At 34.2% G+C, this 12,457-nt stretch overlaps 1 protein-coding gene across 5 annotated transcripts in view; it reads right to left on the reverse strand.

Annotated features, from left to right (window-relative positions):
- Positions 1-12,457, reverse strand: part of OXR1 (oxidation resistance 1) — a 258,894-nt gene that overhangs the window by 24,024 nt on the left and 222,413 nt on the right. For all 5 annotated transcript variants that reach the window (XM_059475118.1, XM_059471809.1, XM_059473447.1 and 2 more), the window contains 2 exons: positions 9,315-9,483; positions 6,056-6,218 (listed from right to left, as the gene is read on the reverse strand). In XM_059475118.1, the coding sequence (XP_059331101.1) occupies positions 6,056-6,218; positions 9,315-9,483 (332 nt within the window). The remainder of the gene's footprint in view (positions 1-6,055; positions 6,219-9,314; positions 9,484-12,457) is intronic.

The raw sequence follows: 12,457 nt of genomic DNA on the forward strand, positions 1-12,457 counted from the left end.
GGTTTAATTTTCAAACAACAAGTGAACTAATACTGAGGGTTAAAACAAGAACAAAAACCAGACACCCTTAAAACTGTTTCAAGTGAGAATTATTATCAATATAAAAATATAATACAAGCTACAGACATCACCCCCTTCTCTGCCAAGCATGGGAAATCTTGAAGGAATGGAGAACATGCAGCAAAAGTATTTCAAACTTTCGCTGGAAATGAAACCCTTAAGGCTGAAAGCAAAAGTAAGTAATAAAACTAAATCTTCCACAGCCTACTTTATCAGTCATCTGTTCCCTGCCCTTCAGGAAAAAAAAAATTCTTCCCTAACACAAGCCAACACATTGTTTCTGGGAAGGAAAAACAGAATCTGCATAACTGAATACTTTTTCATCATGCAACATTTTATCTTAAACAATTCTAACAATTTGCTTAGAAGTTTAAAGCTTCTCTCTGAATAAAAATGATGTTTCTTATAGCTACTCAAAAGGATTTTTAAAATGTGCTCAAAAGAAAAGAAAGCAATAAAATTCTCATGTATTTCTCATGCTCCATCCCTCTTAAGAGACAGAGGTTAGCCCAGAAGGATAACAGGACAGGCAGGAAGGGGCATAATTACTCAGTTTATTTACAACTTGCTGTTGATTCCCACATGAGTAAGTGTAAAGTGCAGGAGTAATGAAGTTAGAATGCAGTTGAAATTAAAAAATAAAATATCAGGTATTGGCTTCTAACAAAATTACTATCTGTCTTCTAGAACAAGTGAGTCTTTGTAAAAATTATTGGAGGTGAAGCTAACATTCAATTACAGCTAAGTAAGGTCTGACCCCTTTTCCCTTTACAGGTACAAGAAACACTAAAAGATTACAAAAAGCTATCTCCTGTAGTGTCAATACAACATGGACTGGCACAACTTCTTAGTTGGCTGAGAAAGTTTCCATAAGAAAGGAAGTCTAATTTGAGAAGTCATCCTTTGTTTCCTGTCAACAGCTTAAGGAAAGGGAGGGTGGAAAAAAAAGGAAGTATTTTTCCATCACAAAGTTTTCCTGAGGATTTTCAAAGGTATGCTGAAAGCCATTAAGAATCTCAAAAGCACAAGCTTTTTAGCTGAATGGCTCTGCTTTAACTCTCAGCAGAGGGACCATCCCAGATCCCTCTATTAGATACAAGAAATAGCCATCAATTAGCCAACTGCACATTCATGACTCCAACTACAGGACAGCTCCAAATCATTAAAACATCTGAATTTCCACTTACAAGTTATAAATAGATTTGAAATAGATTAAATAGTGACAATAAATACAGCAAAACAAGAAATACTCTAATGCATGAAGTTGAGACAGTGCAATATCATTCAAGTTAATTATGAAATAATGAAATTGCAAAGAATGAAAGTTACCAATCTCTGCAAAGAGCATTGGATTATGTAAATAGACACCAGAGTCCTTTTCTCCAACACAACAAATTAAAAGAAACATTTCTACTATAGCACATGAGTGCTAGAATTAAAGAGACCCATTCTCCAGTAAAAGCGCAAAGCCTATTAGAAATTCTGTGGTAATGCACAGCAACACATGCATAGTGACACATCCAATTTCTTAACTGACAATACATGATGTAAAAACCAAATAACCATCTAGCTTGTATATCCAATTCATTATCATATAGAGACAGCCTTTCCAGAAACATATTGGAAAAAATGGATTTCTCTTCTGAAGACTGTTAGCATGGTTCATCTTTACACATCCTTTGCAATGTTTCGTTCAAGAAGCCTACAAGTTTCAGGCTTCCTCTTCTCTCTACTCATCCAGTATTATCCAGCTTGTCATACAGCATTATGTTCATATCACATTTTAAATGCAAGACACAACAAGCAGATGTTGCACCAGCATCCAAGCACTGCAGTATACTGCAAAGAATGGAAGCAAATTTACAGAAGAAACACAATTATGAATACAAAAAAATTAAAATAGAAGTGCATTCTAAAACTGCAATATCCCCTTTAATATAGAAACATTGTAGGTTCCAGTCCAGATCCAATAACATCCAAGAACTTAACATCTGAAAAAGGTTTCAAGACTGGGATATTGGACATGGGTGCTTATCTAACCAGGAGACAATCACAGTTTGCGACCTTCACATTTCCATAAATATATAGAAATAGAATTCTGAGACACTCCAGAAGATACAGTTTCAGTCATGTTGGATGGCTGAGTGTCCAAGTCAAATACCATTTAAAGAAGACAGAACTTCAATTGCAACGAATGGCTTGATGTAGCAAGCTTTTTCAAACCACATCTTAAGTTCTAACTGAAATTCAGCTGGACAAGTGAGTGACAAATGCTTTCCAGAAGCATTGTATCCATGTTTTCTACAGACATTCAATAGGCAAAACCAAAGGTGATTACCACGAAATGCAAGTCCAGAACGTGACCTACCACATCTAGGAAAAAATACTTGCAAGTATCTATCAACTCAAGCTTCATTTTGGAAATTAACTTCTAGACAGTTTAAAATCAAATTATTTGTATTTCCTCCACAATTAACAAAATTAATAAAAAAATCAAACTGATGAGCTTCCAACTACTTTAAGACCAGTTTGTGACTCGTAAGACAAGAAATTTCCTGTTTTCAAATATCTTGTGAATGAGTATATTTACATGGACACAAAGTACAACTCAGTCTTGAATAATGGCAATGAGATCAAGTGACAGGGAAGGGAAAGGAAGAATCAATGCTTTAAACAGGAATTACTGTAATGCAGAGCAATTCAAATGTTTGCTAAACAGATTTCAGGTTTAAATAGAAACCTACTACATACTCTACTTGAACTTAAAAAGGAAACTAGATTAGACTATAAGTACCAATGGAAATTGTTTCTGAGACACTGCACAACAGAAGGAGTCAGGTTGCTGTCAAGTCTTGCCATGTTTAGATGCAAGTACAGATTATGCTTAGGAGGATGAGTTTGTTTATTAACACATAACAGTATTCATCATTTGTGCTAACAGATACAGAAAGCCATTAGCACTTGAACTTAGACACATCAAGTAAAAAAAGAATACCAAGATAAATATACCTTATAGCTCAGTACAGATGGCAAGAAAACCAGCACCAAAACAAAAAAAAAAAATCCAACAACCCCACACAAGTCAAAATACTCTCTTTCTTGGTGTAAGCCTATTCACTGAAGTAACAGATAAAAGAGATATTTGAGAAAAATGGATGGGGATAACACAACTGAGAATTTAGCATCACTTTCATTTCTTAGATAGTATATTAAATAGTTATTGCCTATTCATTTCTAGTGGGTATCAGAGACAAGTCTTTACTAAGGGCTGATCTTAAGTGAAAAAGTACCCTTTTTATGAATCTTTGCTAATGACACAGGCAGGAAGACAAATACTGAGTAACAACATCAGCAATAGCAGCTGCAAGGCACCTCAGACAGATTGTTTCAGACTCTGTGAATTAGTCACCTTTACTGATGCTAACACGAGACAGCAGTAGATTCATAATTATTTCTAGTAAGTCAATTTTCTATCAAGGGTACAACACAAAAAGAGAAAGTTAAAGGAAGTGCTGGAATTTTCCCTGACATTATGTACAATGCAGTATTCGAACAAGGTAGAAGTAAGCAGGCAAAAACTGAAGTTTGAATGAGCATTCAGTCCTATTCATTGATAAACTTAATAAACCAACACCTACTACTCATTTCATTTACTGATCTTTGCCTTTGTTTATTACTTCTTCCCATAATTTCTTTTCCACTAAACAAGCATAGAATTTCTCAAAGTAATAAAAGCTGCACCTGAATGTATTAAAAGAACTTGCAAAGAAACAAAAGCTGTTTCAAAGCACCACCTGGCTTACCCATTAATCCTCTTCCCTGTCCTTCTAGTTTTAAGATACTGTACAACGAAAGCAGGAAGAACACATTTTGGAAAAGAAAGGTACTCCACTACCTTCATCCTTTGCTAGATGAACAGTACTTTGTCATGCATTTCCACTTCCCTTCCACCCAGAGCTCTCCTATCCTTGTGATCTGAAAAAGGCAGCCTGTTTTTCAGCCAAATACCCAGAAAAAGGCTTCAATTATACTGTTCACCTGCTATTTTAGATTGAACCTGGAGCAAAAACTGACAGAAGAAAAGCTTGCTGCATTGAAGGAAGGAAGTACATTGATTGAAAATGATGACTGAAATTCAGTGGCAATAATGAGTATGACAACAATGGCTATAATTCCCCATATTTACTCATTTTCTAGCATACATGTTAAAAGCCACTAAAATGCAGTTTTACGTAATGACAGCTCAAACCATCCAGTACTGTCAAACATTTCTGATTAGAAAGTTTTTAAGAGCTTTCAGATTTGTGCTAAAAGTCAGTCATAGGAAGTCACACTTCACAAATTAAAATGCACAGAAGACCACACTAGCATATTTCTTGTACTTGCATAACATTTTTTATAAAGTTATCCATCTCACTAATCACATTAGCATATAAATCCAGAAAATTATTATTTGATAATATTAAGAGAACCATGCTTGACAATTTCACATAACACACAGAAAAAACTATATTTTTGAAATGTTTCCTATGACTGTTTCCAGAGAAGACCTAAATACAGGCTTAAGGTCTGGCCTCATTCTGTGGGAAATAACTTAAAGATTTTAATACTTGCACAAAATGTATTGCCTCAACTACTTTCAGAAATTGTTTCTAAAACCTAACACATTCCACCATGAAAAAAACATTTTCACTTTATTCTGTGGAAATGATTCTGTAGTTATATTAAGGTGTCAAATTACTGAAGAGCTCAGTAAAGGAGAGATATGCTGTGCTTTAAATCATAACACGGATCACTATTCACTGATACCCATGTTCCAAAAGGCCAAATTTTAAAACTCCAAATATTTATGAAGGCTTTGAGCAAGAGTTAACATCAAAATACATTGCTGGTAAAAACTCAAGCAATACATATGCTGAAAATATGAAAGTTAAAAAGACATGTTTTTATGATACTAATTTCAATGTCTCAAAGCAAAAATGCTCCACCCAAAATCACTGAGTTGCAGAGAATGTTTTGCAACTATGGCCTAATTCTTCAATAGCTACATTTCAACTCTGAATCCAGAGTTCTATGGTTCTAAGTTTTGGAGCTTAGCTAGGACCTGTAGTTAGACTATTGCAGTTCTTTAAAATTTCTTTTATGCTCTACATAAAACAGTGTAGACTTTCTTAATTTCAACATGTTCCACTGCAGGGTAGGGGGAAGAAAAACAAAAGAAATCTTACAGTCAGAGATTGCAATTGCTGTCCCAAGACTCAAACAATGCAGATGAGATACTTCTACAATATATATATATGACAAGAATCATCAAACTTTTGACCAACATTTGAATGTACAAGACTGGAAGTGCTTTAACTGCATGTACACTACAAAACAAAACCACGTAGACGTGTAAAGATGTGTCCATAGAAACACAGTGGACACAGATTCACATGAGAGAAATGTGCTTATTATTAAGAAAAATAAAGAAACTGTTCCAATTACAACATATTTCTAAAATACAGTCAACAGCATTATAATGCATTAATAACTCACAATTGAAAAATTAATTACTAAATTATTCAAAAGACATGTCATTAATAGCTGTTCTTTTCCTCTTTTGCTGTCCCATCCCTTTTTTAGATTCTTACCAATAAACACTGGATACTCTAAATATAGGAATAATAAATATTAGAAAACTATCAGTTTATGAGACTGAAAATTAAGTCTGCTTCACCAAAATTCCAACTTTGTTGCTGTACTCACATTCCCTTCCCTAGGAGTTTTAAGTTACAACTTGCTCCACCACAAAAAAATGATTTGGAATTGTGAAATGTTGCCCTGATCTGATGTTAGAGTAAAGCATTAGGATAGCATAAACTGAACAGCCATGATCATGATCATCAGACTAATAAGGTGTTTTTTTTTTCTCCTGGAAAATATTTAATAATATTTTACTATATTCTAATGTGTGCATCAAAAAAAAAAAATCTTTGATACTGCTCTTCCTTACCTCCCACTCTTTAGCAGCATCTTCAGTACTCAATTCTTCACTAGTTTCAGGCTCATCCTTCTTTTTTACCACTATAAATCCAGGTTCCCGAAGAGACTCCCCAGTGTCTTCTGCATATATTTCTGGACTCCACTGGATAAAGAAGACATACAAGTGATCTGTCCTAGAAAAGTCAAGTTATGACACAGAAAAAAAAATAAGGTAAATTTGTGATGTTTAATAATATTAAGCATTTAAAGTTAAAATAAAAATATTATTTCACATTATACTAGATATTAGAGACAAATTTGAAAAAAAACCCTAGCTGGTTCTTTATTTTTTTTTTTAGTTTTTAAATATATGAAGATGACTCTGGAGAAAAAAAAACAGGAAGCAAGTTGGCAATGGATTAGGTGTGATTTCACATATAAGTATGATCTTTCAACCACTTCTGTCCCATTGCATACCTCTGCTTAAAATTGAAATGACTCCCAAAATAAAACACAAAGACTTTTTAATCTTATTTAGAAAGAGTTACATAAAGCCAAACAAAATTAGAATTTGAAAAATGTCTGCATGTTTGCTTTCCCTATGAAGAACAACTGACCACTTCCAACACATAATCAGAATTATAGAAATTGTGGAAAGTACTACAGATGTGGGGGAAGACTGCTGAAAGCACGCAGATGAATATATGAATCATAAAAACAAACTACAGGCTATTCTAACTATAATAAGTACCAAGATTCAAAGTTAGTTTATTTTAAGTTATGTGCCACAAATTACACTATTCTTCAGTTAGAAGGGCAAAATCACCTAAAATCACAGGAGGAAATTATTTGTAATCCTAACAGATGTCAGTCTACCTTGTATTTGCTGCAGGTGCACAGACAGAGCACTCAGGAAAAGGACTTGTAATGCATCCACTGGTATCTCTTGATCATGGAAAAGAGAGTAAGAGCTAGAGCTTCATGGCTCTGGTTGCAAGACTTTGAATATTCCTTATGTCTTTCTCCAGAGATATTTGCTATATCTGGGTATTGTATTAGCATGAAGAATAATATATGAGCCTTTTCTTCTCTCTTCCTTAATAATCTTTGAAAAAACTGAACACTTGAAGAACAGCAAGAGATACAGAATTTCAAAGTTTCTCAAAAGTGCAGTTATATTTTTCATGTACCACTGCCCAAAAAATTTCTGCACACAGGTATGTAGTAACAGCCTCTGAAAAGGGTCAGTTATCCAGAATCACCCTTGTTAAGACTGAGGCTCCTGAAGAACAATGATAAAAGGGGAAGGAAAAAAAAAAAGGAGGAGGCAAATCTTCCTCTGGCAGTAGCAAAGAATAAAACATTCTGGAAGTATAAGTTTAGGTAAATTCTATCACAGAAGTCCAAAGCAAGAGGCTGCAGACTCCTCATGGACTGAATGAGGCATCAATCTTAAGTTGTCATGCAAGTATGAAAGCTTTTTAAGTTCTGATTTTAGCTCTTCAAGAACTTTGAGTTATGTATAATTATAGCAGTTAGAAAAAGGACATGATACTTGATGCTTAAGGAACTACAAGACTTTCCTTCCCAGACTGGCTCCTTTGAGAGAAAGAACACTGAAATAATGCTTTTCTCTCTTTGTAGCACTCGGTGACACAGACAACTGGATTGGCACTAAGTACTTTCATCTATGCAGACTAGCACTCAGAAAGGTCAACACCAAATTAAGAAAATGAACTCCCCACTATGAGAACATAGCTTTTTCTTTACAAAAAACATAGGACACACATTGAATGAATAAAGAACTGATACTGATAGTAAACTACCCCATTCAGTTAGAGAGAGAGAGAGACTGAGAGAGAGATCCTTCACAGATGAAAATAATTTCCAAGGAAGTCAGTACAGGCTGAAAAAATAAGAAACCTTTCTTCCAAAATATGTGATCAATTCTGCTTTATGCTGAAGGTAAGTACTTGCTACATTAGAAAATGAATCAAAGAGACAGTGATCGTTTTAATCAACTAATCCTTACACCATTGCCATATAAGAAACATTTATCTGATTTCAAATTAAATACGATACCTCTAGAACAAGCATATTTGAGTTAACTATAACCACAAGAGAACTCCTGGCCCAGATAGGATTAACAGCAGCAGAATTAGTGGGACAGACCTTTGACTCAAAACTTTGCATCCTCTTTACCACTTAAGAGGTGTTTAAAAGCTGGTGAGTGAAATCACTACCATGGACTCAATTCTACCTGTTGGATAAGTATAATACTTGATATACTTTCAGTCCATCACACATTTCCATCCACAGTGGACATAAAAAGACTACTGCCTTTCTTGTTGCAGCCAATTTCAGTATAAAATAATTTTAATTCTGTAATCAACCTTTTCTCCTTTAGATTAAAGAACCCCACTTACTTCTAATTTTCCTTATATGTTACACTTTCTAGGCATTAAATAGTCTTGCTGTTTTCCTCTGGACTCTCTCCAATTGATCCATATCTGTCCTCACTGCAGTGCCCCAACTGGACATTCTATGCCATTCAGCTCAAAAGAAAAGACGAAAAAGTGACTTGATCATTGTGGGTAGGTATTTACACCAGATGACAACTAATATTTTTTTTGTTTCTTTCTTTTCTCCCCACTCTTTGACAAGGATGTAACACCCCTAAAAACCAATTTTGGGCTGAAAAGAAGTCACAGTTTCCTAGCAGTAAAAATAATCTCAGAATACAAGGCTGTACCAGTGAGTGAGCATGAACAATCTCATGTCTTTGAGTGAGTTCAACAAATTCAGGTATTTTTCCAGTAGACATGCTTAAGGTGGCTTATGGAAAGGTTTTACCTTCCATATACAAGGTAAGACAAAAGAACCCCAGCTAGCTCTTCTGAACTCAGAGAGGATTTTTAGAAAGTTTCCAAATAATGAGAAGCACAGATAAAGACAAAAATTTTGCTGCAGAATTTATTTCCTCCACCAGACACCACTTGACTCTTTCTTCTGTTATTTACTTGCTACAAACAAGAGGCTAAACAGTATAATAAGAAACTACTTGCCAAACTCCCAAGTAACTCAAGTAAATCAGTAAAATGTCTCTAAGATAATGAGGTACTCCAATGGCAAATACAACGCAAGCCAATCAACATCTTCAGACATTGACCCTTTTTTGTGATCACTTAAGAGAGATTCAGTTGCTGCAAAATTTTGAATGGTGCAGAAAAAATGAAAAGCTCAAACATCTACTGGCAATCGCTGATTTTTACAGTTTGCCTCTGTCTTACCTTTCTTGTGGAACAGCAAACCAGTACTCATGTTTTTTGTCCCTTTGTGCATACTGTTGCATTGTTGCACTTGCTTGAGAAACAAATGTTTTTCTCATGGGTTTTCCAACCCTGAGACACAGAAATTTGTGAGATCGATGCCGTCTTTTTTCTTTCATAACAGAAGAACCTAATAATAAAGATAAAGTAAGCTGTCCACAAGGTACTAAAGAGCTTAACAAAATTATTAATTAATTTTATAATAGACAATTGAGGGATATAGGACATTTATGTAAGTAAGTAATGGGAGATGACATAAGTAGTAATAATAACCTGTTTTGTTATGAACATCAGAACAGCAGAATTAACTTCAGAGTACAACATACTAAATTCTAACATTAATTTCTGCTTCCAACGACAGATCACATTGTTACAGCACCTCATCCATGGAAGTATTCAAAGTATTCTTGATGCATACTCTCAACACTGAATCACCACCCTCCCACTATTAAAGAGTATCCCACATACATGAAAATGATGTTATGTTAGATGTGTATTTTGGCTTGATTCACATGTGTCAGAGATGTTAGTTACTTATTATTTACAAGGGAAAACATTCTGGCCTTACTGATACAGGATTAAGATGAATTTTATTTTTTTAGCTATATCAAACACCTCAATGGTATGAACACCACCTCAGGATGAAGGATACTGGATTTTGCAGTACAGGATTTTTCTCTCTGGTGGTATATTTAATTGAACTCAAAGAATTATATGACTGTCCTCAAGGTCTGAATTGTCAAGTCAGCACAAAGTAAAATAAGCCTTCTTAAACTTTTTTCTTTACTAAATGATTTGCCAAATCCTCCAGTTACAAGAGACTTTTTTTATAGCAAGAAAGGAAAATGTAATTTTAAGAGTTATTAGGATCAGTTATGACAATAAAGGGTTTATCCTAGCTCTGGTATTATATGTACATACAGATAAGTTTCAGTTTCCCAGGACACATTTTTCTTTACCACTAAGCACAGAAAACATCACCTTCTTGCTCTATAAACATTTTCTCAATAAGATTTTTACCATGAAGTTTAGAACAGCACTGTTTCACAAAAGACTATTTTTTTCCTATTAACTATTTAAATGTGGGACTCCTAATTTTCAGCCATGCTTTCAGTCAACATTTTAGAATTATACCTGCACTATATAGTACAGGAAATTAGCCATGATAACATGCATTGTTTGGAAGTATTTTATTAATGTATAAACTCAAAGGTAAATTGACAGATTAAAAAAAACACTAAAAAGAAACAAAAATAAACAAAAAAGCCTGTTTCGTAGGAGTGGTATGCAAACTCTGTGCCAGTGTTAGATAAATACTCTTCAATGATTTGGCATTTTCGATTTTGGTCCTTCAGAGGCAGCAGATTAGGACTTCCCTGAGCTCAGAGAAGTGGGATTATGGTTCCAGCTATCAGATAAAGTAAAACCAAACAATTTAGCTCTGCCCCAAGTCTCAAAATGACTATTTCAGATGCTTTTTTAAGTAAGCTCTCCAATATCTTCTTTTCAATTTGATATAGAATTATTGAGAAAAGGTTTCAGCAATGGCTACTGCGTCTCATTCTTCTTCTTTCCTTTAAATGTCTGCCAATATTCAGCTAAACTGTAAATATTTTGACATGTTATCATTAATGATATTTTAACTTGTTTTTACACACACAAAATTAGAGATTGTTATAATTTCTCCAAAGTATCAACCACATCTAGCTTTATTTCAGTTCACTGGTTAACAAAGGTGTCTATAAAAACAGAAGCTTGGGCACCAAGAAAAAATGTAGATACAAGTGAGACCTTTTTAGTTATTCTAAACTTGATGTGTCTACTCATAAGTATTTACTTGCATTGCATGACCTCAACATTCAAAACAAACATTCAGCTCATTAATTCCAAACTCACACACCCGACCTCTTCAAAGTTCAAAAAACAATAGCTCTCAAAACCTAAATTCTCAAAACTGACAGAAAAGAGAAAAAATTCAACTAAGTCCCTGCTATATGAAAGGGACAAAAAGACTGCCTAGGTAAGTTATTGATCCAAAACTCATAATAGGACTACTTCAGCATTTTATTTTGAGAAAGGCTACTTGAAAGTGTTTACTATATTTCAAATTTTAAATGACCTGATGTTTTTAGTGACCTGCTGCTAACAGATGTCCCATTCATTCTGATGTTTTTCAATAGTTATAAAGCAGATCTATGCTTTTACCTTGGTTCTGTTTCATCATGCCTGTAGAAGCTTCACAAAATCTATCTAGATTGAGAAATATTACTTCATAATTTATTCATTTATTTGCATTCTGCTAATACAACAAGCAAGAATAAGAGATGGAATATTTCCTACTGAAGTTGGACTGAATTTGTACAAATTTCCAAAAGGCATCTTGTGCTTTTTGTGTTTTTTACTTTGTACTTTACCCCATCAACTTTGAGGGAGGCAGCAGTACTATGTGTACATAAGGTTTCTAGCCAGCACTCTTCTGTAGAACTGTATGCAGACACTTTTTTGGTTATATCTATATTTACTCTGCAAATATACAGATCACATAACAGACGAAAAAAACTGCAGTCAGCCAATGATACAATCTTACAAAAAACCAAAACTAAAGCATTTAATGCTACTGAGTTACAAATATTCATTTGTAAGAGAAGCAGCAATTGTGCCAAAGAACACTTAGTTTTCTAAAACACCTGATTTTTTTTTTAAATGACAGCCAGCAACTACTGCTAGCTGACATCCACCAGAGGTATTAGAAAGTAGTATTAGTAAGTATATTAGAAAGCAGCCAGAAGTATTAGAAATACTTCTAATATTTAGGGCATAAAAGACAAATTTATCACAGAATTATGTACGTATTCAGCTGCTTCAAATTTCAAAATTCAGTTACTTCCTTAAAAGAAAAACACTCCAACCCAAAAAGCCAACATGCAAGAAACCATTATATAATATTTTGAAGTGTAGATGAACTTCTGTTAACCAAAGAAACAAACAGTTCAGTTGTCTCTATTAGTAAGATGGGAAGACATCAGAAAGTAACTTGTGAATTTTTTAGAAAGCAAATTCAAATTCACCCAGAAGTGTATTGAAGTTGTTTAAAGGCACAGCAC

The sequence above is a fragment of the Ammospiza nelsoni genome, chromosome 1, assembly GCF_027579445.1.
Source record: "Ammospiza nelsoni isolate bAmmNel1 chromosome 1, bAmmNel1.pri, whole genome shotgun sequence".
Taxonomy (NCBI): Eukaryota; Metazoa; Chordata; class Aves; order Passeriformes; family Passerellidae; genus Ammospiza; species Ammospiza nelsoni.